General features: G+C 50.4%; 7 protein-coding genes across 7 annotated transcripts; 4 read left to right on the top strand and 3 right to left on the bottom strand.

The window, feature by feature from the left end:
- Positions 1 to 170: 170 nt before the first annotated feature.
- EsH8_VII_000082 (uncharacterized protein) lies at positions 171 to 1373 on the top strand (the record flags this gene model as incomplete). Its single annotated transcript, XM_083270215.1, has 1 exon — positions 171 to 1373. One exon carries the CDS (start codon positions 171 to 173, stop codon positions 1371 to 1373), a length of 1203 nt encoding a protein of 400 aa, XP_083127772.1.
- Positions 1374 to 3708: 2335 nt separating this feature from the next.
- EsH8_VII_000081 (uncharacterized protein) lies at positions 3709 to 5358 on the top strand (the record flags this gene model as incomplete). Its single annotated transcript, XM_083270214.1, has 2 exons — positions 3709 to 3783; positions 3844 to 5358. 2 exons carry the CDS (start codon positions 3709 to 3711, stop codon positions 5356 to 5358), a joined length of 1590 nt encoding a protein of 529 aa, XP_083127771.1.
- A 1360-nt stretch (positions 5359 to 6718) lies between these two features.
- EsH8_VII_000080 (class I SAM-dependent methyltransferase) lies at positions 6719 to 7920 on the bottom strand (the record flags this gene model as incomplete). Its single annotated transcript, XM_083270213.1, has 3 exons — positions 6719 to 7178; positions 7231 to 7435; positions 7497 to 7920. The coding sequence occupies 3 exons, from the start codon at positions 7918 to 7920 to the stop codon at positions 6719 to 6721; spliced, it is 1089 nt and encodes a 362-aa protein (XP_083127770.1).
- Positions 7921 to 11310: 3390 nt separating this feature from the next.
- On the top strand, positions 11311 to 12551 carry EsH8_VII_000079 (uncharacterized protein; the record flags this gene model as incomplete). The annotated part of the gene is made up of 3 exons (XM_083270212.1): positions 11311 to 11437; positions 11491 to 12004; positions 12065 to 12551. 3 exons carry the CDS (start codon positions 11311 to 11313, stop codon positions 12549 to 12551), a joined length of 1128 nt encoding a protein of 375 aa, XP_083127769.1.
- A 326-nt stretch (positions 12552 to 12877) lies between these two features.
- On the bottom strand, positions 12878 to 14547 carry EsH8_VII_000078 (cytochrome P450; the record flags this gene model as incomplete). Its single annotated transcript, XM_083270211.1, has 3 exons — positions 12878 to 13574; positions 13642 to 14266; positions 14337 to 14547. 3 exons carry the CDS (start codon positions 14545 to 14547, stop codon positions 12878 to 12880), a joined length of 1533 nt encoding a protein of 510 aa, XP_083127768.1.
- Positions 14548 to 19562: 5015 nt separating this feature from the next.
- EsH8_VII_000077 (glycosyltransferase family 2 protein) lies at positions 19563 to 21131 on the top strand (the record flags this gene model as incomplete). The annotated part of the gene is made up of 1 exon (XM_083270210.1): positions 19563 to 21131. One exon carries the CDS (start codon positions 19563 to 19565, stop codon positions 21129 to 21131), a length of 1569 nt encoding a protein of 522 aa, XP_083127767.1.
- A 1806-nt stretch (positions 21132 to 22937) lies between these two features.
- On the bottom strand, positions 22938 to 24679 carry EsH8_VII_000076 (FAD-binding oxidoreductase; the record flags this gene model as incomplete). The annotated part of the gene is made up of 3 exons (XM_083270209.1): positions 22938 to 23454; positions 23533 to 24461; positions 24557 to 24679. The coding sequence occupies 3 exons, from the start codon at positions 24677 to 24679 to the stop codon at positions 22938 to 22940; spliced, it is 1569 nt and encodes a 522-aa protein (XP_083127766.1).
- Between the last annotated feature and the right edge of the window lie 548 nt (positions 24680 to 25227).

Genomic DNA, 25227 nt, shown 5'->3' with positions numbered 1-25227 from the left:
CCATGCGGTCAATTCTTCTGGACTATCGCGTTGTTGCCACAATCTGGCGCTGGTGGGGAGCCTTTCGAAAGTCGCATTTAACCGTCGGCTCAACGACTCTGCTTTCCGTGTTTCTGACCTATTTTATTGCTCCTCTTGCCGCACGTTTGTTTGTAGCACAAACAGTCGCAATGTCAGAGTCGGTTCCGATCATTTATGAGAAGGCCTACAATATCGACAACATCAACGCCACACTAGATTGGCGTCCCGTTCTGGACACTGTTGCAGCGACACTGCTTTATGGCGGTAACAAAATATCCTGGACAGACAATGAGCGTGCGTTCCGCCCGTTTGCCATTGATTCTCAATTGGCAACCAAATCAGACTTGGCTGCAAACACGACAGCATACTCAGGTTATCTTAACTGCGAGTTGGTCATGGATTATACAATCACATCTAGTGGAGATTCGGTTCAAGTATCCGGAAGCGACAGAGGGTGTGCCTTCAAGCAGAGCTTTACAGTGGTCGAAACGCAGGAGAAATACCTCAAAACCACGGTGGACTTCGACTGTTCTGCCGACGCATATTACAGTCGGCTGGTGTTTACAGCCGCCAAGTACTCTGATTCGACACGCAACAACATCGACGACATAAAAGTTATCTCTTGTGCAACCGGATACCGACAAGTTTCAGGGACTTTGAGAGTCTCGCCGTCAACGGGCGCCCCAACCGTTGACTCATTCATTGAAATGGGTGAGCCGAATACCAGCCGCCCGAAGCTATGGAGGGTTTTCGAACAAGGAATTCTCGGGCCAGTCTCGTTCAATCCGCAGGCGAAGTGGTCCACATCGGACATGGGAAGCTTGATACTCTACTATGCGCAGCGAGCGCAACCTTCGAACCCGCTGGGATCAGAGGCACTGATGGAGGCAATTCCTAAAGTCTTCACAGCAATTTACTCGAACACAATTGCGATCCACGGCTTTGACTCACTCTCAGGCTTTGAGACCACTACTGGAATCGCATTCGTTCCCACAACACGCCTGTTCGTGGTTCCTTCGGTGGCGTACATTATCATCGCATTCTTGGCCATTGCCCTATGCTCTGTCGGTTTTGTGTTCTTCCGCCTCCAGGACACCCCATCCATCCTGACCGAAGAACCTCAAGGGCTACTGTCGATGGCCGCAGTCCTTGAAAAGAGTGAGCTTCTTGACATCGCTTCAGATATACGTCAAGAGGCGGGTTTCGACGGCGGCATATGGGAAAGGGGTATGGCAAGGTCGGATATAAAGGACAGGAAGTGGAAAGCAGTGATGAATCCTGAAACTGGGCACTGGGTCATAAGACTGGTTCGAAACGGCGAGATGGGACTCACGGAGCGCCTGTTAAGTTGACGTTATAAGTGGTTGCCCATTACAGTAAATTCAGAAACACAATAAAATCTAAAAGAATTACACTTTATATTGTCTACATTTAAAGTTTTATTTCACTTGATCTTGTGAAGCTTCATAAGCACTAAAGTGACAAAAGAGAATCTACTGGGGAATCAGCGACTACCCAAGCAGGAGATGAGCACGGGAAGTCAACAGGACTCACTCGGACACAGAAGAACTATAGCAAAAGTCACGTGACGATAAGGTGATCACTTAACACCATCACCATTAGACAGTCAGGACATCGCGATGGAATCAGGACTAGTACATTATATGACCTCGATTACACTCGAGATTAGACTCCTATAGCTCTTCAGCAATCAACTTGTGAACTATTCTCATGACTCTCAATATCGTTCAAATTGTAATATCTCCTACTTACAACCTTGTTGAATGTATGATTGATCACCATACACCTACTGGAGCCTAGATCTAGCAAAACGACCTACAGCACGAACGACCAATGTTCGAGTATCAACCTCACCGCTCTGTTAGCTGAAACACTACTGTCGGATATCTGACCGTAACAGATACCCGTATAGGTGGTAGTCAACATACCGGCAATGGATTTAAAGGTGTAATCGTTTCTGTCTATAGATGGAAATGAAAGTAGGAAGGTTGGCAGCAGCAGTGGAGCCTGGAGATTATACTTGGAACCTGCCACCAACTATATTTTAGCTACTGCTGCTGCCAAACTTCCTACTTTGTCTTCTACATACCGATTTACCAGCTTCCGAACACATTATATTGATACTCGGCGAGCTCCAATCCGTACGTGTAGACATGTGACACGACAGTATCATGTGATACCAACAGAGAAATCTCTGGGTTCCGCTCCCGCGGCCGGCTGCCGGCTGCTGCTGACCGCCTCCCCATAATCTGGCTGGGTAATTCAACATCAGGCCCCCTATCCTATTGAGTGCCCTAAAACGCCATGTTCGCCAAGGTGTAGAGAATGCTACTGCGAAATCAGTGTAACGTAATCGATTTTTTTTTTAATTGCAACGAGTATTTGGAGAAAGAATTGGGAAAATCAAAATGGCGTCTTGTGACCCCTGACAAGATACGTCGCAGCCGACGCTGCCACAAGCGGTGGGTACAACCCGCTGGTGGCTGCTGGTGCAGACTAGCAGCAGAAGCCTCTGTGACCAAGAAGCATTAGGTACGCGGTCATGATAGTGGTTAGCGGCATTGAATGTCGAATTACGTATGTCGCCAAGCCGGTAAAGAAAGCCGTTGACTTTGAAGCAGCTTTCAAGTTTACTACCTCCGCCTACTAAAAGGGGTTTCCGCTAAAACAGAACATTAAGAAGCCAGACGATTTGTTACCAAAAAAGGCAGGAAGGTCCTTATTTTTAATGTGGCGAAGCCGCCTTTTTGTAGTTACAACTTCGATTCGCACGACTTTTCAGTAATATGGCGCGCTAAAGCTCTCTATACATTGGGGCCACTTAAGAGTTCGAGTCTATAATACTAATTTCCGTGCCCCGATTATTTTTGAATACCAAAAACGAATTGTGCTGCACGCCATGCAACGACTGATACGAATACGAGCATTTATATACGAACCCGAGGCCTCTTATCATACGAACCCGGGGCCTCGTCATCTCGTTGGTTCCCTTTCTTTAGACTATTAATACAAAAACCGTAGCGTAGAACTGTAACCCTTTTTTGTCGTAGAGGCTGTGTATTTGCTTAATTTCCGGTCGTCGATTTGTATTCCACTTCACAGCCTCTTCTGAATCAACAAACTTGCTTTTGTCACCTAACTTAATGCTTTCTTCCGCGCGGGAACCCATTCGCGCGGGGTTTGCGCCTTGGAACCTATTTGGGCGGGCATTGCGCTTCAGCAGCGCAACACAATCTCCGCAGTCGTTGGTATACACGGGGTTTAGAACAATTTAGGATGGTATGTTTACACCTTAGCTAAGGTGGCTCTCGTATTACTTTCGATTGCAATTTGAGATATTCTCACTCATCTGCAACACTACAGGGGAGTCTCTTAGTAACATTGGATGGAATTCCAGTCAAGTCTGGCGTAAGAAGGCAATATAGCAACGCCAAAAAAGCTCCGCCTTGCCAAGAATATCTATGCTAGCGGTGAATAGTGAAGACTTGGTCCCACAAAGAGTCTTGCCAATAGCCACTTATAGCTTTAAGATTGTTTCCAGGGGCTCAATAATTTGGTTTGGGCAGCCTCCTCGCATATAAGAAACGCTGCATGCATCACTTTCTCGATGATAATCTCATACTTCTAGCACATCTCTACAATATTCTCAGAACAATAATTCTCATCATGATTTCCACAGCGAAATTTGGACTGCTTTTTCTGGCCATTGGCCACCGGCTTCAACCCGTCTCGGGCCAGTTTGTAAGTACCAACCACCATTCGTTAGACTGCCAAGTACGCCTTTTCGCCTAACAGCTCTAGGCCTCTCCGACCATACCCGATGACACTGGAGTTGTTCTGGACAGCCAGAACGTTTCTGCCGCTTCCTTCATCGGTAACCCAGCGGTATCAATGCCACTGCGACCCAAAACTAGATACAGCCCAGATGTCGTCGGCTTCCATCAAGATGGCGGCAACACCAGAACCAATGACTGGCCAGGCCCTCTTGGCAACTCGCCCCTCGTATCGAGCCGTTCTGTGGCGATTTCAGCTCAGTACTGGCACGATGACAACCGTCTCACGGCTCGTTCAGTCTGCGGCGATGCGACTACCGCACATTTCTGCATCGCCGCTTTTCACCCGGAAACCATGGACGTTTTGGGAACATGGGCGCCTGAGAACCAGACTTTGTTATCTCCATACGCTACTGTCATGGGCGACTCTATTCTGATCCCCACGGTCGAGGGGCACGTCTTCCAAATGGAGCGTGTTGATAGCGCCAATTCCACCTCCTTCCGCCAGCTCCGTGATATTGACCTAACATCGTTCCTACCGGAAGGTCACGCTGCGACAATCAGCTATTCTGACGAGGGTGAAAACGTTTGGTTCGTGTCTACGCGTCTGTCTCCGTTGGGCGACACTGGAGACTCTTCGATCGTCGGTTATGTGACTCTGGATGGCCTAGTGCGCACACTAAGGTTTGATGGCCAGAGGGTCGAGAACTCGATCGCTGTCAATGGCAAAACAGTCTACCTCAACACTGGTCCTTTAGCATCAGAGACCAACGGCAGTAACACGGGACACATGTATGCTCTTCAGGTGGATTCTAGTAGCGGGGAGATCAAAGCGGCTTGGAACGAGACCTATGCGGCAGGCAGCTCGGCGAAGCCTGGCGGATTTTCCCGGGGGTCCGGATCTACTCCTGCGCTGGTGGGAGACAAGTTCGTGGTCATGACGGACAATGCCGATACTCAGGTGAACCTTGTGGTATACCGTCAAGTTCAGAACAACGAAGGGAGTCTGTCAGGCGGGGACTCCAGCTTTGTTTGCCAAGTACCGCTGTTTCAACCAAACGCGAGTGCCAACGAGAACGCTATGGTCGGGTACTTCGATGGCTCTACCTACAGCGTCATCATCAACAACAATTATGGCGCCCCGGAACTGCAGGATTTCAGCGACTCGAATGATGTCAACGGCCGCTACAACGACTTCGCCCCACTAGCTCCCGGGATCACTCGCGTAGACATCTCCACCGACGGGAATTGCGAGGTACGTTGGACTCAAAACGTTCGGTCGACAAGTGTTCTCAGCCTATCGACTACAAATGGCCTCGTCTATTCGTACACCCAGGATGAAGGACTCGCAGGTAATGGAGAATACGTTTGGTATTTCACAGCCATCGACTTCCAAACCGGAGAATTGGTCTGGCGGGTGCGGTCTGGAGCCGGTGGTAACTACAACAACAATGTGGCGCCAACGCAGATGTCTCCTAATGGAGCAATCTACCAGGTTATTGCTGGTGGTGTGACTTGGCTCAAAGATGGAATCAGCGAATAAAGGGTTCTTGGTAAAGGGGAAAGATGCTGTATTGATAAAAGAGTCAGTCATAACTCTTCTGTTATTTCTTCCCGCTCTATATACCTAAGGAAAAAGCACCCGACAGTTCTGACAAAAACAATGTAGAGGAAGACTTAGAGTCAATACAACTCTTACTGGCTTAGATATCAGAAAATGAACGGAATCCCTAGTTCTGCAGCGAGAACGGTTGTATGTGAGCCAAAATAACCTAAAGACTTCATAGATAATATACAGACCGGAGGCGAAATCGTCAGGTCCCTGGCGTTGGTACCTGTATCAATTAGCTCGCTAGCCTAGACAACCAGACTTCTTTGGTGTCTGACGCTATGAGCATCTTTTGCACTATCGCTAACGTTCAGACCAGTGGAGTCCGTGGTATTATTATCCCGCTTTCATCATCACAGCAGGTCCTAGAATCTGTAGGTAAGAGTTGATAAACAGGAAAGCTTACATCTCATACTCTAGGAATGACGTCACTCGTGGCGCTGGTTACGTTATGAACGTTTGAACTCGTGTAGAGAATCTTGTTCAGGGCTAGTTGTTCGCATACGGCAATGGTAATCTACTTGTTTGTGTTCCAGCCCCTATTCTTAGGGTGTCGCACGATGGGAACGGAAATCAGTCAGTCGGTAGGTGTTAGAACACAGATTAGCGGGCGATATACATGGTACAGCCTTTATTTCATTACAAGCATGGAATATGAAAGACTGTTGCCTGTTTCTAATTTCATGACACTTGCCTGTAGACATTAACTCTAAAATCATATATTTCCTGCTTAGTTTTTTTCTAAATACATACTCTCAATAAATTTATAAATAGGATAAAATATGATCTGGTCATAATTCTTGCTATTAGTTGCAACAGGATACTAGGATGCAGCCGCGTCTGAGTAAGGGCCTGCAGGTAGGGTGGCCTATTTTGAGACTCCATGGTATAGGTTGGTATCACAGGGATACCCGTACGGGTTGGAGTTCACCGAAGATCATTATGGTATATTCGGAAGCTATAAATCGGTATGTAGAAGAGAAGTAGGAAATTGGCGGCAGCAGCAGCGGCAGCGTGGATATAGCTGTTGTCAGCCCGGAGACGTAATCTCCGGGCTCCGCTGCTGCCGCCGCTGCTGACCGCCTGCCCGTATTTTGGTCACGTAATCCAATATTATAACCTGAGCTACTTGATGGGAATGAGACACGGCATAATTGAGCACTGTGTAATCCTAAGTTATAGGCAGCAGGTGATGTATTTTAATTTCTCGGGCAATTTAGGGAACAATTTAGTGGTGTGTAGACTTGCTAACCTCCCAAGTTACGTGGACTTTTCCCCAGTCTTCAAGACACATCTATCTTTCCGCTAGCGGCTTCTGGGCTGACAGATTATGGTAATAGATGTACGAGTGTTTCGAAGGATCCAGTAGGTCCTTACGTACTTCAATGAGGAACAACTCGACCTCAGCAGGTGTCCAGCCTAAACCCCTCGTCAGAGGGCGCATTGTGATGCCTTGTAAGCCGTCATAGATCACTGCCTGTGCGTATTTTCCAATGATCTTCTGGTCCTCTTTCTTTGGCCACGCCCCAAGAGGAACCTTTTTGACATCGTGTACCTGGTTCAAGAAACCTCCTGCCATGAGACGTTCTGGGTGTTTCTCTGCTGCAAGTAGCTCGAAGCCCCATGTTGCCATACCTTCTTCGATGAGGCTGATCATTTTCATGGGCGCATACTCAGGTGGCGCAGTACCATCGTCGCATGATATTCTGCAGCAAAGCTCTTGGAACTCAATCCAACCGCCTGGTTTAAGAACCCTAACGTAGTTAGATACAGATTTACAACCACAAATGTCAACGGGATACTTACCGATATGCTTGTGAAAGCAGCTTTGGCCAATCCTTAACGAATGCCGCCATATGTCTTAAATGAATGTAATCGATCGAGTCATCAGGGTACAACCATTCTGCTTCGGCATCATCTACCAGAAATTGTACATTGGGCGGTATGAAGTCGGGTTGAATAGGACTAAGATCAATACCAGTAATTTCGGCTTCTGGATATTCATCGCCCACTACAATAGTAAGTATATGAAATATTTATAGAAGGCACCTAGTCAAGGAAAGAGCACTTACTTTCTGTTACCCAAATACCTGTACCGGTACCGATATCAAGAATCTTGTGCGGATTCTCCAAGGGGGCGCTGTGCAAAACTCCTCCACAAATGTGAATCACCAGTGCATGCTTCATGTCCTCGCGATCCTGCTCAGCCTCGTCGTTCGGCACCGTGTAGCGACCTTCTCGAAACTTGTGATAGCGACGCTTATTCTCCCAGTTGTAGTCCCGAACGCTCGACGCAAGGGAGGTGGAGGCGTTAGAACTTCGGTCGGTGCCGCTCTCGTAACCATCCTGTAGTGAGGATGTCTCCTCCGTATCGTCGACTTCGATTGACGCGACAGCTGGCGTTGTTGCGATCTGGGGACTTCCAGCAGCAGGAGTGGAGGGCTCTGCGGGTATGGGGCTAGAGGCTGCAGCCTGTGTAGTCTTATCGTCTGCCATAATTTAAAAAAAAATGGAACAGAAAACTCTTATCGAGGTCTTTTAGCAGCCGTTATTTGAAACTTTGAAATGCTCCCGCGGTTCTCGGACGGATGAAAAGAGGGGTAAGAAGGAAAGTTCCAACACATATGTTGGGACGTGTTGGAACACCAACTTATGTATTGCTCCACAACCCTACCAGGTGCAGCTGCGGTCCTCAGGAGAAGCCAGGGTGGGACCAACCAATTCGGACAAAAATACCACAGCACCAACTCTTTGACTTGTGCACCCTGGCTGCCGCCATCACAACCCAGAAGTTAGCCGATTTTTAGAGATTGGGCTTATCCGGTCGGCGGAACAATTGTCAAATTCTACTTCAAAGGCCTTGAAATATGTAGATCTTCGTAGGTTCCTAAAGGGCAGCTCAAACACTTCTTTTTCGGTATATCGGAATTTTTGCGATTAATTCAAGATAAAGATGCATCACGCCATTCAGAGAGATATCTAAGAGGCATTCTTCTTATTCAGAAGTGCTCCCTGAAGCAAGCGATGAGGCTATGGAGATCTGTAGCCTCGTTGAAGTCGATGGTTGTAGTAGAAATCGAAGGTTTCGTCGTCTTTCAACATTACTAACAAGGCGCCAGTTAAGTACTGGCTTGAAAATTCTGGTTTGAAGTAGAAGTCTCATAAGACAAGCAGCTTTGAGTTGAGGACATCACGTCTTGTATCTTACCGCCATCCTGTCTATGTTGAGCTTGGCCAATGATGTGAGTTGTGTATAGGGGGTATGTGATCCGGGTTTTGGTTCGGATTGAAAGGTTGTTCCTATTGAGTTGTATGAGAAGAAGCTTGAATAGCCGTAGGGCTTAAATTTAGCGTTGAACGAAGAGGTTGCTGCTTTGTTTCAGCAGAGGTGCTGGGCCATTGGTCAACATGACGGTCTGCCACAGTCTGAGGCGGATTCTGAATATCTTTCAGGAATTCAGGGTCAATCAAAAGCTTTTAGAACGTCTCTCTCCTTGCTATAGTAATGTCGAACTTAATATCCGTCTGCAGGCGGAAAATTTAATTGTCAATAACGTTAGGACTATTCTACTTCATGTAGACGCTATATGCTAGGACACAGTCTCGGGGGTATTTGATAATAGAAGATAAGCAGAAAGGACCAGTCTCTCTGGCCATTCCTCAATATTAGCCTTGAGTTCGCACCATAAGCTCTATCTATGGGTTCCACGCCTATGGACACGAATCCTACTCCTTGAGGTATGCTAGACACTTCTGGAGATCAATCACTCCCAGCAATTGTGCTAATCCACCGAACAGGGCCTAGAGATGTTCGGAATGTTGAGCACTCAGGGAATAGCTGGGTATGCTAGGTACGATTTGTTGTGAACTTCCGACCGCTGACACATGGTGATGTGGAAGAGATTGTCCCATTCGAAACAGGTTTGGCGTCTGGGAGAATAGTGTCAATAATTACGTGTAATGAGTTCACGTGCTGTATTTCGGACGATAGCACTCACAAAAGTCTAGTATACAAAATCATATCCTACCTAGTTGCCTTTATCTGTCGCTAAGTCTACGAGTGTCTATACGATTCTTTTACAACTACAAGTCGATATTTTTCTCTTCTCAATGACCACTTAATGCTCTTTTGTTTTTACTGCTCTCACCTCATTAATAATTTTTCCCCATATAATTCATTGTTATTATATCCTAAATATCTATGCCTAAGTCTTTTCAGCACAGAGAGACCTCCCTATACTACCAGTTCTAGTATGACTCATCTAGTACGTATTGCTAAGCGCCTCAACGTGCACTCAGAATGAACAACCTTTGCTGTCACCAGTGAAGCCTCATATGAATGTTGGCACAAGATTGTGGCTTGGCTGTGTTTCCTGCCCTCCGTCACGTCATCACTCAAAGTCTTCAAGTAGAGAGATGCCAGTCTGTCTTTGCATTGTGGTGCACCACCCCAGGCTAATTCCGAAAAGTTCTCTAGCGACAGCGCCAATCTGAGAGTGCTCGACGACGGGTTGTCTACTTCTCCCTCGTCCTCAACCCGGTCCTCCCTACTAGAATGAAAGCCGCAGCACTGCATGAGCAGACACGTGATGCGCTACCAGCGTCCGCCAAGGACGGCTAGCTCTGTGAAGTCTATACGTTATCTACCCGATGCCTTCCTCACTGACATTCTTCCTTAGCAAGGTCGACGTAATTTGAGCTTTGGTATCGGCCTTCGGCTCACCATAGTCAATAATTGTTTGACTGTACGAATCAGTTTGTTGCTGCTGGCCTGTAAATAGTGGTTTCAGCAATATTTTTTTGGACCTTTACCTCGGTTATTTATCTGGGCACCCGCCGCTTTACTAGACCACTTCGACTTGTTACCCTCCTCTCCCAACCCAAAAGCGCTGTTGTTAGTAGTGCGGGTCCAACCGCAGCACCCTCAAGCACAACGCAGCCGATATGGAGCACTTGGAGCGATAGGGAAGCTGCTTATTCGACGCTGATCGCTGGTCTATCCACTGATGGTGCCCACCGCAGTTCCGGATCATTCCCCGGTCCCCATCCGCCCCCGCTTCCACCCCACCCGCGGCTTTGACCCCGGTTTCCCGCCCGGCCGTGCCGCTGGCGGCAGGAGCGCAATGTGCCCAAGGACGTCTGCCAACCAACAAATGAGATTTTTACGCAGCCGTACGTAATGCGACTCGCTGCTAATATTTCCTTGCCCGGCCGATCGACACGCCAAGTCTGCACCGGAACGCCAAGCCTGCATCACGGGCTTACAACCAACGTCCCTCCACTTCCCTGAAAGCCAACGGCCATTAGTAGCGGGAATGGATTGCGGCACGGTTACACTAGCAGGGTATCTAAAATTTTCTCGCTTGGCAATAGGACCACAGCGTGAGTCGCTGTGGACGGTTATGGCGTTACGTCTGGGCCAGGAGCCTTCATTTCACCCCTGCCAATCTTCAACAGAAATAGACAGCTGCTGCGAGGGCACAATGTGCTGGTACAGTTGACAACCTAATGGCACCCAAGAAACAAGGCCGCGAAGAATGGGCAGCTCGGGGAAACTTCCAACGGAAGCCCAGTCTCCCTCGAGATTGGCATCCTACCTTACGAACCCAGACTCCTTAGCCGAAAGTAGCAATCGCTTCCACGCGGATACCCCTGGTGCTGCCTGGCTCTCGCTACCATCCCCCCCGCACAAGGAGTCTCTCTGCATTTTGAATTTATTGCGTCGTTCTTATGCTTGGGTGCAAGCTGGGATGCCGGCCCTGGGGTCGTGGCTGCGGATATACAAAGCTGCTGCTGCTGCTGCCGGGCATCACCGTGAGGTCTGTCCGCCAGAGAGCCGCACCCACTCCGTCTTGCTGCTAGTTGAATCCACCACTGGCCAAAGCCATGACCGAAACCCAGAGTCCCACGGTTCTCACCGTGGCCTTCGTCTTCGCCATCCTCACCTTCGTCGTCATAGCCCTTCGCGTCTGGGCCCGCGCCATCCTCGTGCGGTCCTTCGGCCCTGATGACGGTACGCACGCCCTGTTCCGCCGCCTGGTTGTCCCACTGACACGGTAGCCTCAGTCCTTATCATCTTCGCCGCCCTTTTGTCATGGGCTTTCATCGCGGCAACCATCCGCGCCACGCACCTGGGGCTGGGGTCGCACATCGGTCGCGTCATGGAACTCGGCACCGAGAACTTCGTCATGTATCTGCAGGTGGTGTGGTTGTCGTCTATCTTCTACAATGCATGCCTAGGCTTCGTCAAAGTGTCCGCCCTGGCGCTCTACATGCGTCTTGGTGACAACACGCTGCGCAAGCTGGCCATCGTAATGCTCGGCGTCGTGGGCTGCCAGGCCGGCGCGAACGTGCTCGTGTGCATCTTCCAGTGCAGTCCAGTACAGGCCGCTTACGATATCACCATCCTCGCCGCCGAGAAGACATGCATCGACATCAATGCCTTCTACCTCGCCAACGCCGCGGTCAACATCCTCACCGACCTCCTCACCTACACGCTTCCCATCCCGCTGGTCATTAAGCTACAAGTGCCTAAGCAGCAGAAGATCGGTCTAGGCGTGATCTTGTGCCTCGGTCTATTGTAACTATTCCCCTTACCCCTAGCTGACTGAGCAACATCTAACTTGGCACCCGTTTCCAGCGCCTGTATCTCCTCCGTCATCCGCATCACGTTCATTCCCGACATGCTCGTCAACGAGGACGCCACCTGGGCAATCTCGCAGCCTATGTACTGGTCTGTCATCGAGACCAACGTTGGCATCCTCGCGGCCTCCATCCCGAGTATGAAGGTCATCGCCAAGCGTTACGCCCCTCGTCTGCTTGGCACGGCATCCAGCGGTCACGGCAGTGCTAGCGGCGGCCGGCAGAGCGGTTTCCGCATGATGAGCGGCAGCAACAACAAAAACGGCAGCACCGGCGACAAGAGCGGTACCGCCTTGCGCAGCTTATCCAAGAGCGGTTTTGATACCAAGATTGGCCGCGGCGACACCGACAACAGCAGCGAGGAAGCCCTTAATTACCCGCCATCCGGCAAGATTGGCGTGCACACTCATGTCAGCACGCATTACGACGAAGGAAGCGACGTGGGCGAAAACAAGCAGGCGTTTCAGGGGCGCAGCGGGTTCTAAAGTGGCGGTGCGTTGGAACGTAACACCAGACAAGGGAAGTGTGGAGCGGTAATCCTGGTAAACAGTGCTTCCTCCTTCGGATATATGATCAAGTGTAGAGCAGTGGAATCAGTGGTACAAAAAAAGTACAAAACACACAAGTCTTCGAGCAGGTCTCGAGAATGCATAGCTGCATACATACAGCCTTGTGCACGGCAGACCGACATAGTGCGTGACCTCAACGCCAAAGATAGACGATTGACGAAACCGATATGTCATGTGTAAGTTCGTGTATGCAATTTTTAATTAGACCATATCAATTCCTCTTACAACGCAACCTGCATATCTTACACACGCTGTACCTGCGGTCGACGCTTAATCGTCATCCACATGTCTTCGAAGTAGCTCACGCCGCCCTTGACGAGATAACGGGCGGGCTGTTCCTTGTTGATGATCTCAGGGTTGAAGGTGCGGAAGAACTGCAGTGGGCCCTTGAATAACTCCATCCAAGCGATGTAGCGGCCCAGACACTCGCGAGCGCCGTAGCCGAAAGCCATGTTATACTTTAATAATTCCTTAGTGCGCTCCTCACTCTCAAGCCAACGTTCCGGGCGGAACTCGTCCACATCAGCGCCGTAGATGGCCTCGTCGCGATGGACTAGCCATGGGTTACAAGTGAGTTCAGTACCCTGAGGTGCGAACCGGTCGTATAGCTGTATGCCACCCTCAGGCGCGAGCCGCGGGAAAATGTTGGGCGCCGACGGGTTAAGGCGCATCGCCTCGCGGACGCACGCGACATAGTACGGACAATGCTGCTGTACCTCCTCATACTGCGGCACTGCGGATAAGTGGCCAGCACGCGTAGCAGCATCCAGCTCAGCCATCATCTTGGCATAGACGTCCGGGTTGGACATAATATAAAGCACGATAGCCTGGAAGGCGGTACCCGTAGTATCGGCGCCCGCAAGCAGCACCAGTAGGATCTCAGCCTTGATGTATTCAAGCTCCAATGGCTCGCCTTTTTCGTCACGTGCCTCGATGAATCTGAGAAAGGCTTTTGTCAGCAGGTTGGCTAGGAGTGGGGGATAGTGGCTTATTAGAACCGACTCACGTTTGCAACAGGTCTACACGGCCGTCCGTCGTTCCATCCTCAATGTCCTTGAACCGCTGGGCGATCAGCCTGTCGCGGAAGCGCATGAGGGTGCCGATGCCGGAGTCCTGCTCGGGTGAGGCGACCAGGTACTTCTCGCCGAACCAGGTGCTCTTAATCCAGTTGGTGAAGGGGTACAGGCGAGCCATAATGCCAAAGGGTACCAGGCCGTCGTGGAAGCCCTGAATCAGGCCCTCGACATCCTTGCCTTCCTCAATGAAGCCGAATGGCTGGCCGAAGCCGACCTCGGAGATGATGTCGTAGGCCATGTAGACGGCCCAGGGAGCGAAATCGAAGCGGGCGCTGCCGTTGGCAAAGCGCTCGTCCAGCTGAGCGATCCAGCGCTCAATGTTTGCATCGAAGAGTGGCTCCATCTTGCGGATATTACTGAATGAGTAGGGCGCCGCGGCAATTTTGCGGAAGCGCGAGTGCGTGCGCGCATCTTGCATATTGAATAGCGACTCCGTTTTACCAAAACTACCAGTGATATAATGCTTAGATTTATTCGCATTACGGGAGTAAACTTCTGGTAACTTAGTGGCGTCACTAACAAGAAGCATGGTCGGCGTAATACGGATAACGGGGCCTTAGCTATAGTTAGTTTGAACTGAAGACGTGCATTGATCACGCAAGGGTATCGCGAGAAGTCTGTATACCATATTTGCGGTGGAGTTCCCTGTTGACCTGGCACTCGTCCTCCTTGACGTTATGATAGGTGATCCATAGTCGGGTAACGGAGCCCCAGAACGGGCCGGGAAACTTTGCCAGCGGGTGAAAGAAGCGATAGTAGACGATCTGGTATAGGATCTTCCACGCGACGTAGGCGATGGAGAGCAACACAAGGTTGCCGACGGTGAAAATGGCCATGGCAGACGAATCGACGTTTGGCGAATTGTAATGGGGGCGTCTGCGAGTCACGGCAGAAGGCCATTATTATATTACATATGGCCAGGAGGGACTTATGCAGGCAAGCTTAGAGGGAGGGGCGAAGACAGAGACCGTTTTGGTCCCCAGCTGCGAGAAGAAAGTGAACGGGCCAGGGGTTTCTTCCTCGTCCAACGCCGGCGTTCTCACCGGCCGGGGGCGGCTACGGCGGTGGTTTCTGCGCGATGCAAATACTCGGCCCCCACAGGCTCTTGGCCATTATTTCTTCAACGCACGGTGCAGGGATGGTGCAGGATCGAACAGGGGTTGCGTTGGTTGACAATGTGAACGACAGTTTCAGGGTTGCTAGATTCGACTTTTGTCAGTTGTCAACCCAGGCAGTTCCCACTCGCTCTTGGCACGAGCCGGGGGATGGTGTTAAAGCGGCAACACGAGAACATTCAAGTCTAGCACAGCAGCAAGACATAGTATAAAAGCAGCTCGCCTGATCTAGACGTCATGTAATCTTTCTCTGTGGGGCTCCCACAACTGTGGTTAGTACGAATTTCAATTCCCAGCGAAAAAAATCCAAACGTGGAAATGACTTACCACATTCACTCGCACAACTTGAACGCCCAAGCGTAGCTATCACATTGCTTGGACGCTGGACGCCATCCATCACCCCCTACCATCGTGGATCTTTTCTACTGGACCACTGCTGTTGTTGCTTGCGCGAAGATCTTGATGGCTTGATTCCAAGAGAGGGGTGGAGAACCCTGCGCCGGGGCTCCAGGGCTGTAGATTCTGGTTGACGTTCATTCAAAGAGGGTGGATGCGGATCTGAGAAGTGTGGCACGAGTACCTTTGTCTAGGCCAAAGTTGAGTCATGGTGTCATGTCCAAACAAACTGTTGCTGGCCAAACCGGCTTCACTTGAGCACTGTCGCCACAACGACCGTCCTATACCATTTTCCTTAGCCCAAGTGAAGGCAGAGGCTAAAACTTGCGTCGCCTAATATCTTTCTATATGACTGCATTTTCTCTTGTTGCCATGCGATAGCTTATCTTGTTGAGGCATGACGTCATAAGCCACCGCACTTTATAGTTGATACCTGCTAACGACTGCGCGGATAATCCCTTCCGTAGAACCTCCTTTATCCGGACGTCTTCACCAATCATGCGGCAAACGTGCATGTCGTTCCCAAGTGCCTAGGACTGTTAAAAAACCAAAGAAGCAGAGGTATTGGAAAATAAATACAATGCCAGCACATAATCCCGCAGTTCAATCGTCCCTTTAAAGTGTTAGATGATTGTAAGCTTCACTTGACCTAGGTTAGTTTCCATCTCGAATGCCGCTACTCTGTGACGCAAATTCCCCTTTCTCTCAGGCTCCTCTGGTTGGACAGCTTTAACCCGGAGGGTATTCTGAAGCAGACTCACCCACAGGTTCATTACCTTTTACGCGGCTATCTTAGCCTACTGCTTCGGTCGAGTCTTCATAGCATGCGCTGGTACCGCAATCACATGAGGTGATGCAGAGTACTCCAACTCGACTCCGACACTTCCCATTGCTTTCCAGGTCTGGGATCGTTGATAAATTGAACAATACACCCAATCATCTCAGCCTGCAAACACCCGGGATCACCAACTTCGATGGATTCTTGCGGCCTAGGTCAGCTTACCCGACCACTGATTCCCGTGCCAGCGGAGCCAACACCACGTAAGGCAACCGATTGCCTTACACGGATAATCCCAAAGACGTTAGGTGGCGCACGATGTCCGACCCATCCTGCCCCGTCTTGTCTTGCCGTTCCTCAGCAAAATGCCGTGTGTCGCGTTGCGTCGCATCCAGCAAGAGCGCTTGTAGTCAGCATACGCAAATAATGTGCAAAGAATGATCATACTTTAAAAGTGCCGGTCAGTATATTTGCGACAAAATCAAGAGGGGCATCGCCAGAGGTTGATTGTTCCCATCAGATCTTGTTCACTTGACGGGAGAGGCAGAGGAGAAGACCACGCTTCTCAGTGTTCGTTGCATGTTTTGGACCCGTCGGCTCGTGTCCCTGCACCGCGGGCATTGGTGCATTGTGAGAAGACCACCGGAACATCGATAATACCTTTGGTTGCCATTCTCACCCCTTGGCCCGAGGGGCATGTTCCTTTCTGAGCTTGTCTCTGATTAGTGCTATCTGTGGAGAGTGAAGCTTCCCTGGTTTAATAGTGCTGCTACGTAGATGTAAGAGAATTGAGGATTTGTCTTCGCTGAATCCATGGAAAAATAAATAATATCTGTGCTGTGTCTCTCGTCCGTAATCCTCCAAGTCGAAGTCTGCTCCCCAGGCTTGACTTCTACTACACGCACAAATATTCTGCATGCCTAGTATATAACGTCTGAAAAGGAAAGAAAAGACCCATGATTCGGGTGGGGGATTCTCGCTTTATCCCAATCCACTAGTAACTCCATTGCGGTCCGGCCGCTACGTGTGGCCTTGACCCCGGGATGACGCTAGCCCCATCCTCGGCGGCAGCAATGACGGGATGACACAGTAATCGGAAAGAGGTCGCTTTTGGCTCTGCACAGAAACCAACGGCAGAGGCCCGGCGAAGTTAGCTGCAGTGGAATGATCTGCCACGGTCACGCGGGCTTCTCACAAAAATGCAAGAACAAAACGGAGCTAGTTAGCCGAGGGAACCGCAGGGGGGTCGGTGGTCGACATTAAATTTGCCAGGGGGGCCGATCAAGAATGCAGTTGCTGGAGGCTGTAACTCCTGCACAAAAGGTTGGCTGAGTAGGTTATTAGGTGCGTGTGGAGGATCTAGGAACCAGAATTTGCTGTGTTTACACGTCTTGTCTCCGAGGTGCACGCCATGGTGTAGAACATGGTCGGCATATCCAGAGCCACGGTTGACAACTGTGAGGAGACAGGTCGCAAACGTACAGTCGAATTTGCAACACCGAGTCCAAACCAGCCGCACAACCTATCGTTTAGGGACTTGAAAACACGCCAGAGACCTTCTATTTAACTCCAACACTATGAAATCTCGACGGATCCAAGTTACACGTCGGCAACGCTATAAAATCGGGGTGGAATAGAGCTTTCGGGATGCCGGGTGTCTAAAACAGTAAGGGACATATATGCTTCCATTCCACCTACTACTCGCGACCCCAAATCTTGCAGCATCGCTGGTGAGGGTAGAGCTGAGAGAGACACCGGGAATGGAATGAAAAGTGGGAAACTCGTAGTCGAGAAGAAAAATCGTCGCAGTCAAAGCCCTCGTGCGTAGATGACTCAACGGTCGAGTGCAAGCTGTCCGCCGCCAAGCCGTTCAAAGTCTACGTGTGTCGTCTGAATTGACGTGGGCGCAAAATCTGCTATTGGGGCTGGCTTGACTGTGGTAAAAAATTGCGCTGCTGGAAACTGGTCATCAAGGAGATGTGAAAGCCGATGCTTTCAACTGCAGAATCACAACTTCCAAGAGATATATGAGAAAAACGTCATGTATTCCTGGAGTACTTGATCATCTTCCGCAGGATGAATAGACCCGTGTTCGTGCTCGTGTTAGCACATACTCTGAAAACGGCATTGGATCGGCATTATGAGGTGCCTCTGTTGTCGTGTTGGTGGTGCATGTGGGCTTTATGTATTTCCACTGCTGATGTGTCAAATTGGAGCTATAATGGAATTTTTGCCCTCGTTAATGGAGATAACTAGATCGTCTGGCCCAAGAGAGGCAGACCCGTCTTGGCGGTGGTGGTCTGGGGGACAGGTTGAGAGCGTCATGATACCTCCGTCACACCAAGTGAGATGCTGGTTAGGCTCGTAAATACACGTAGGTAGCCCAAAAGTGGATTTAGGTAATTAGATGCTTGGTTTTACAAAAGATGTTGACAAATAGTCTTAGCAACAACACACTTCTATAATGAGAGCATGGTAGTTGATACATATCTGTACTATGTAGGGGTATCAGTCCAGCTACACAGGCCAAGCATACGGCACCAGCCTCTATGTCAAAGCGCACAGCTACATTTCGGGTGCACCATGACGAACAGGAAAGACTGCACAAATTGGTAAGCCCTTGGACAAATACAAGGTGCCAAGAAAACAGGCAGCAACCGAAGAACTGGGGCTAGGAGATTGGACTTGGAACATGATCATGGATCTGTGATTGGTGAACTTCGCAATTAACTGGAGTACACCCACCTGCTTACACTAGATACCCAAAGCAGTGCGAAGTGCGAGCCATGAATACATGAGCCGGGATTCTCTTCTCCTCCAGTGGGCCTTTGCTTGTACCTAGTGCACACACCGTCAAGAATTCACATATCAAGTACTCTTTGGGCTAGGTGGAGTTACCTCTTATGGACAAAGAACACCAAAAACAATCTCAGTGGGGACCAAAAAGTCTGAACCCACCCTAACTCAATTCCAATTCTAAATCGCGCAACCGCCCGCAGCCCTCGCGGTCCTCTTCTGCATGAGTGCCTTAGGGTGCGCAGAAGCAGCGCGCCGGGGCATTCCGCTGACGCTTCAACTTTACTGCGGGGCGCGAGCACCTTTCAAGCACTTTGGGTACTTTCTCGTTGCCCCACGTGCCCTTCGGTTAAGGCATCCGACAAGATCTTACGTCCTGCCCTGTACCAGCAAGTGAAAGTGTTGGCTGCGTCACGGTGGCTCTTGCAGCGGTGACCATGACGCGTGGAAAATCTAATAGCTCATCCCCAGAGCTTCAACTAGCCGTTAAACCACTGGCACCAGCGTGTAATTGGTGGCCATTCGGCAACGTCATGGTAGTTTAGAGCCAGAGAGATGCTCCGAGGCGACCGCGGCGGCGCGCGTAGTTCGCGTAAGCATGCTCAGACTTCCGAGTCCCACTGTTCATCATGGAACGACGGCTTCCAACGGTTGCCGCAGCCTTCTCCTTAATCAGACATCCCATCATACTCCACCTCCATCCTCAGAGTTCCCAAAACACCAGTGCCAAACTTACCTAGAGACATCTCACCTCACTGTCTTCACGATGGTATGGGTGCCATCACTCAGGATGCCTACATTGACGACACTCCGCGCAAGACAACTGCTGCCAATCCTCTGCATCATCTCCGCACTCTCCCTCGTCATCTTTTTCACCCAAAGCAAGTTCGAATATACAGTCATTACGAGCGGCACCCACGACAGCAATGCCACAGACGCCATTCATAACAGCACTGCCACTGACGCCATCCATGACAGCAATCCCACAGACGCCAACAACGACGGCTTTGCCACCGACGATACACCTCCAACTCCCGAGACCACGAGCCCGAACCCGGTAGTAAAGCCGAAATACAAACCTCAGCCGACGTGGACCCCTCCACCCGTCAAAGATCCCTTTCCTCTCCTTTCGATGGGGAACCCGCCGCCGGTCCCGTCTTGGAACATTCCAAAGGAGCCCAATGTCTACCACAAGTACAACTTGTCCGTCGCTCCGCCGCTGCTCGTTGGCTTCACGCGCAGCTGGCCGATGCTGCTGCAGACAGTCGTCAGCTACGTTACCGCTGGGTGGCCTGCAGAGCAGATCTACGTAGTGGAAAATACCGGTGTGCACGATGCAAATGCTCAAGGGCGACTATCTCTGCAGAATCCGTTTTATTTAAATTACACGCAGCTACATATGCTAGGTGTCCGTACTATACGCACGCCGGTGCTGTTGAGCTTCGCACAGTTACAAAACTACTTTGTCACAGTGGCAAAAGACGAATCATGGCCGTATTTCTTCTGGAGCCATATGGACTCATTTGTACTGTCATATGAAGAGGGGATGGAGGGCATCTCGGGTCCAGTCGGCACGCCTGAATACCAGACAATCTACGAACTCGCTATAAAAGAGCTGAACCACACAATACACTCTGATGATAGATGGGGAGCTCGGTTCTTTGCGTATGACCACTTAGCATTAGTAAACCCTTACGCTTACGACGACATCGGTGGCTTTGACACTTTTATCCCATACTACATGACGGACTGCGACATGCATTGGAGGTTAGAGGAGGCAGGCTGGAGCACAAAAGAGGCAAAGGCTGGCATCGTTGAGGATGTGGCATCGGTCCTTGACGACTTACGCGTATTTTACCGCGAAGACGAAGGCGACGTGCTTGAAGGGCTTGGATTCACAGATCCCAATCCACCGCCGCCGCCGCCATATGTTGCCAGAGACAACGCTGACGAAATCGAACAACGTGGCAACACTCAGCCCAGCCAAGGCGAAACAATGAATACGAGAGGGAGTGCAGTTGTTGGCTCTGCCCAACACGCGACAAACGTTGCCAGCGCTCTCGGGTCCTTCAAAAGGCTTTTGCAGATCAGCCACGATATGTTGAAGCATAAACAGGGAGATCGCGGGCGGAATACTTGGCAGCTGGGGCAGAGGGGCGGAGACACTCGCGAGCCGCATTACTACGACGCTCTTGGCTTCCAGGTCGGGATAGATGTCATGACGGAGGCTGGGAGGGAAACGTTTCGAAGAAAATGGGGCCACCAAGGGTGTGATTTTGGGGCAGCAGGCCTTAAACCCAGCGATGCTTGGAAAGTCGAAAAGGACTGGGAGTAATTGTCGAATAGTAAGGACATAAAGTGCGTGCCGTACGGCACGAAGTGCCTGGCAGGCGGCGCGAAGTGCTTACATGCTATCTGAGATAGCTAGAGCGTTGTGTTATCGTATGCTTGTAGAGGCGGTGTCTCTAGAATAACTTTTAGGCACAGACCTCCAGTTAGCCGTTTGCTCGCCTAACTGCATGATAAGGTTGTGTCATGGGATGATGAAACTTCCTATGGACAGAAGAAACAGCCCAGAGATATTGGCGTTGACGGCCTAGACGAAAGAATCTCCAGATTCCTAGCTGCTGTTGACTAACTGCCCTTATTCTAGCCTCATTATGCTAATAGGTACGTTATTGCAGTCCAGATAGCTAAAACTCTCACCGTCGTTACCGCTGTCAGCAGCACACCTTGAAGTTTATTTTCAAAAAAAAAAAAAAAAAAAAGTACAAGAACATGTCTTGTGCCGCCTGATGCCCTCAACCAGAACAGAGCTGTGAGGGCGTAGACTATAATAATGGGCTTGCATGATTCCTAAAAATAAAATAAAAGTAGAACACAACGCTAGGCACGGACGAATATTCGCATTGTTTCGTGGCTTATCAAGCCCACTGCTTCCAATGACATGCTCACATCGATTGTTGATGCTCTATCAGTGGCTGAGGACCCTCGCATCGCGAGCCGATTGGGCAGTCTGACTCGGGTTCGGACTTCGGGTTCTGACTCGGCTGCAACCTCACGCTAGCGCAATCCCTTTTGTAGATCCCGTTTGTGGATGAATCCTCTGTGTCACCGAATCTTACATTGACTTCAAAGAATTCAGGAGGTTGGGGACGAATAAAGCGAAAGGCGGGGCAGTACGCCGATGACATAATTTATTCTCACTGCAGATTACCGAAGGTGAAAAAGTTGCCTTGTCTTGACCCCTGCATGGTTGGCCTCAGCCTTCCGAACCATCACAGACAGATCTATAGCACGGCATGCATCGCCTAACACTAGTGGAGATTCAATTACGTTGCAAAAGCACCGTTACCCTTGGCCAACTACATTTTCTGGGGCGTGAGTCTGCAAAGTAGCGCCTATGTTTCCCGGCGAGTGGATGTATACATGCTCTAGCACCACTAGACACCTACCGACACTGCAATAAGTGACGAACTTCTTTCTCTAGCTATCAGAAGCAGGCATTTAGGTGATGATAGAATTTGAAACTGGCTGGCACGCACATATGCGCAGCTTAAAGCATTTTCCTTGGCCCGCTTATCTGTACCAGTGCGAACTGAGTGACCTGCTGCTGCAGGTTGAAGTGGGTGTAAAAGCACAGATAGACCTTTGATCAAATACGTGCCTAGATATTCAGAATGGAATCCAGGAGTATTGTGAGTCTTAAGTCCCTGAGCTCTGCGTGGCGAACAAATTCAGCACTGCAATGGAGTCTCTGCTCTCCAACCACTGGCAATTCATCAAACACCAAGTGCGCAAAGATGAAGTTGTTAAATGCTGAAAAGTCAAGACTATGGAAGGGCGCACCTATCAGAGGAAGCAAAATTCACTTCGCCAAAAATGAGTCCGCCTCCTGTAACTCGACTCCCCAATATTAAATGTGCCTCAAGTGTCACAGTCAACGAGTCGGATATGGATGGAAACAAAATGCAAGTATATTGTAAAAAAGCAAAGTTGACGTAGAATTAAATTTGTGGCTCCAGCTGTGCAGCGAGCGCGCGAAATAATAAAGATACTCGCACACTACCTCAGCTATGTGGCATGAACAGTGATGATCGTTCGTGCGTTGCGGGCGTTGACAAGGGGGTGTTCCCAATGCTTAGACGGCTTGAGTGACTCTATCAAGCTTGAAGCCTCCTGGGACCCGGCGCTGGAAGAAGCCCTGAGGGTCATACTTCTCGGCAACGCGCTTCATGTGCTCTAGGTTAGCCGGGCCGTAGGTACCGAGGATATCCTGCCTCGCGTCTGAGTAGGGAAGATATCGGAAGCTGCTGCTGCTATTGATTGATTTAGAGTACTCCTCGATGGCTCTCGTCGCGGCTGCCACCCTCTGGTAGACCCGAGGATACATCTCATCGCTGTTCGTGCCCGTCAGCGTCAATCCCAGCACGAACATGATTTTGTTGCGCGGGTCTCGCTCGAGACCAAGCATATTGCCACCACGTTCGACACTGATGGATGCAAAGTAGGCAGGAAACGGCTGGAAGTCGAGTATCGTGGTGAAATTGGAGCCGAGGAGAGCCTGCATATCCTTGACGAGGCTGTCATGCTCTTGGTAGCAGAAGCGCATGACCCGTGGGTCATTGATGAGGGTCAAGGAGCCAGCTCCAACACTCCTAGCAGCCAGAAGGATTAGTCAATCTTCGAAAAAAATGCATTTATAAAGTGCTTTTCGACCTCATATCTTGACTTACCGGTACTCGTTGCTTAGCTGAGTATTATTGGAAGCGTCAGAAAGAGTCTGCGACTTCTTCTCGATTGGGGCAATTGTCGAGATGCTGTTAAAGGCGGCAAACGCTGTGCTATTGGGGTTGTTCTGGGTGTTGATCTCGGTCACCGCGATGGTACTTTTGCCAGATGTCCCATTATACGTCAGGATGGCAATCATAGCATTGTCCGCATACGACCGGTCTAAATCCGTAAAGCCGGCAATGGCATCGATGAGCTCGTTGGAGTGATCCTGGCTGAAGTATCTTCTCTCGACGGACAGGTTCTTGGCCGGGAAAGCCTCAAAATCGAACCTTGTGACAATGGCGAAGTTGTTGCCGCCTCCCTTCAGCGCTCGCCACAGGTCCGAGTTAGCCGTTGCGTTGGCATTGGCGACTTCGCCGCTCGCCAGCACCACCTCGAAGTTGACGACGCTGTCACAGGCGAAGCCTGTCTTGGCCGTGGTCCACGAGATGCCGCCGCCGAGGGTGAGCCCGCCGACACCTACGACACCCTCTCGTCCACCCGTCACGAGCACGCCTGACTTCTCCAACTCGGCATACGCGAGCCCCCACCGCGCTCCGGGGCCGATGCTCGCGATGTTAGACGACTTGTGGTAGGTCGTAGCGTTCAGGCCCGTCAGGTCGATGGTCACGCCATTAACGATGTTATTCTGGCTGTCGGACCCGTGCCCGCCGCTGCGTATAGCTACGTGCCAGTCCCCGACTCCTTCACCGGCGGATCGGATAGCGGTAAGAGCTCGTGACACCTCGCCGGTTGTGCTCGGGACAACGAAGCACCAAGGCTGTTTCTTCGTATCGGGTGCCCACGAGCCGTTGTTCACAAGGGTCGTATAGCGGGAGGACGTCGGCATATAGAGGATATGGGATAGATTGGCGGCCACGAGGGCGTCACACTGGAATGATGTAAGTAAAGGTAAAGGGAACCATTGAGGATGGATGGCTTGGCAGTGGGGATTCCGAGGCAAGACAGCACAATGGGGTTACATACCGGTGGGAAGCCGGTGGGGGCAAGTGTCGTGTTGTATCTCGCTCCTTGAACGCCATTGAGCAGCAGCGGCAGCAGCGCGGCAACTGTGCTGGCAGTTGACTTTAGAAATTGGGGAAATAGCATTGTGTGTGATTAATTGTGGAATGTTGAGATAGTTGCTGGACTGTGGTGAATGTACTGAGTTGTGGTGGATAGCTTGGTAGATATTCTTCAATTCACAGTCACACGGCAAACCTCGTCTTATTTATGTTCATCTGGATTTCCGCAAAGCTCGAACCATCGTAGCTGCCTGCCTTCTATCGTCACTGTAAGTGACGATTGTCGTGAGGCTTGCGTGCACCTGAACTTCGGATTTCATGGGATTGTGCGTGCCAAGTGCGAACCCACGAGGCCACTATTCCTGTCACAGGGAAAGATCGACAATCCTGCAAGGCTTTGTTTGCTCTTACATCCATCTAGCCAATGCCCTCGCCCCACAGCCATCAGCCAGTCGGCGTGATTTGCGAGACAATGCGAGGGCGCGACGGTGGGGACGGGAAGTGATGCGGCGCTAGACTAGCGGTACTAGACTAGTGGAAACTTGATAGCGGGATCCTAGATTATTCGTAACTGCTTGTTTCTGCAGAATAGTCCAACCGTTCCAAGTTCCTGGCCCGCTGGTTGAATATCAG

The sequence above is a fragment of the Colletotrichum jinshuiense genome, chromosome 7 (assembly GCF_051148585.1).
Source record: "Colletotrichum jinshuiense chromosome 7, complete sequence".
In the NCBI taxonomy this organism is placed as follows: domain Eukaryota; kingdom Fungi; phylum Ascomycota; class Sordariomycetes; order Glomerellales; family Glomerellaceae; genus Colletotrichum; species Colletotrichum jinshuiense.
This window is presented reverse-complemented; position numbering and strand designations above follow the sequence as displayed.